This window comes from Apteryx rowi, unplaced genomic scaffold (genome assembly GCF_003343035.1).
Source record: "Apteryx rowi isolate R43461 unplaced genomic scaffold, aptRow1 scaffold_788, whole genome shotgun sequence".
Lineage (NCBI taxonomy): Eukaryota > Metazoa > Chordata > Aves > Apterygiformes > Apterygidae > Apteryx > Apteryx rowi.
Window position 1 is genome coordinate 41,149 of NW_020451080.1, and position 702 is coordinate 41,850.

A 702-nucleotide genomic window follows, 5' to 3' on the forward strand; every position below is an offset into this window, starting at 1 on the left:
GGGGCTCTGCTCGCCGCCGCTGCTCTCGGCCACCGAGCTGCGGCTGGCGCTCTCGCCGTACTTGACGCACACGGAGCCCGGCGGCAGCGCCAGCGGGTCGCCGCCGACGCCGGGCTGCAGCAGCGCCTCGGGCTCGGCCGCCTCGTAGCAGGCGAGCGGCGAGGGCTGGCGGTCGCGGGGGTGCGAGAGGTCGAGCCCCGGGGGCGAGCGGAAGGCGGACTCCATGCGCTTGGCCGAGGCGGCGAGGCTCTTGTGGAACAAGTCCTCTTCTGCGGGCAGCCCCAGCGCCCGCTCCATCGGTCCCCCCGCTCTCCTCCTCCTCCTCCGCCCCCGTCAGCTCCCGGCCCGCTCCTCCAAGGCTCCGCGCCGCGGCGGGCGGCTCCCTCGCGTCCCGCTCTCAGGAATCGCCTCCTGGCTCCCGCCGGGGCTCCGCCGTGCTCGGCGCCGCGGCCGCGGCCGCCGCTGCTCCGGCTCCGGCTCCGGCTCCGCTCGGGCTCGGGCTGCGGCTCGGGCTGCGGCTGCGGCTCGGGCTCGTCCTCAGCAGGCGCCGCGCTGGGGCATTGTGCGCTGCGAGCCGAGCCGCTTCCACCGTTTATCTTGCTTGGATTCACCTTCAAGAGATTTCCGGACCCATCAACCAGCAGCCACCGCAGACGGGGGAGTCTTTTACATCATTATCTCTGAGAGTAGGTTATTATGAAG

At 72.9% G+C, this 702-nt stretch overlaps 1 protein-coding gene across 1 annotated transcript in view; it reads right to left on the reverse strand.

The window, feature by feature from the left end:
- LOC112976994 (class E basic helix-loop-helix protein 22-like) overlaps window positions 1-297 on the reverse strand; it is a 2,582-nt gene extending 2,285 nt beyond the window's left edge. The window contains exon 1 of the mRNA XM_026088809.1: window positions 6-297. Within this exon, the coding sequence (XP_025944594.1) occupies window positions 6-297 (292 nt within the window). The remainder of the gene's footprint in view (window positions 1-5) is intronic.
- Window positions 298-702: the final 405 nt, after the last annotated feature.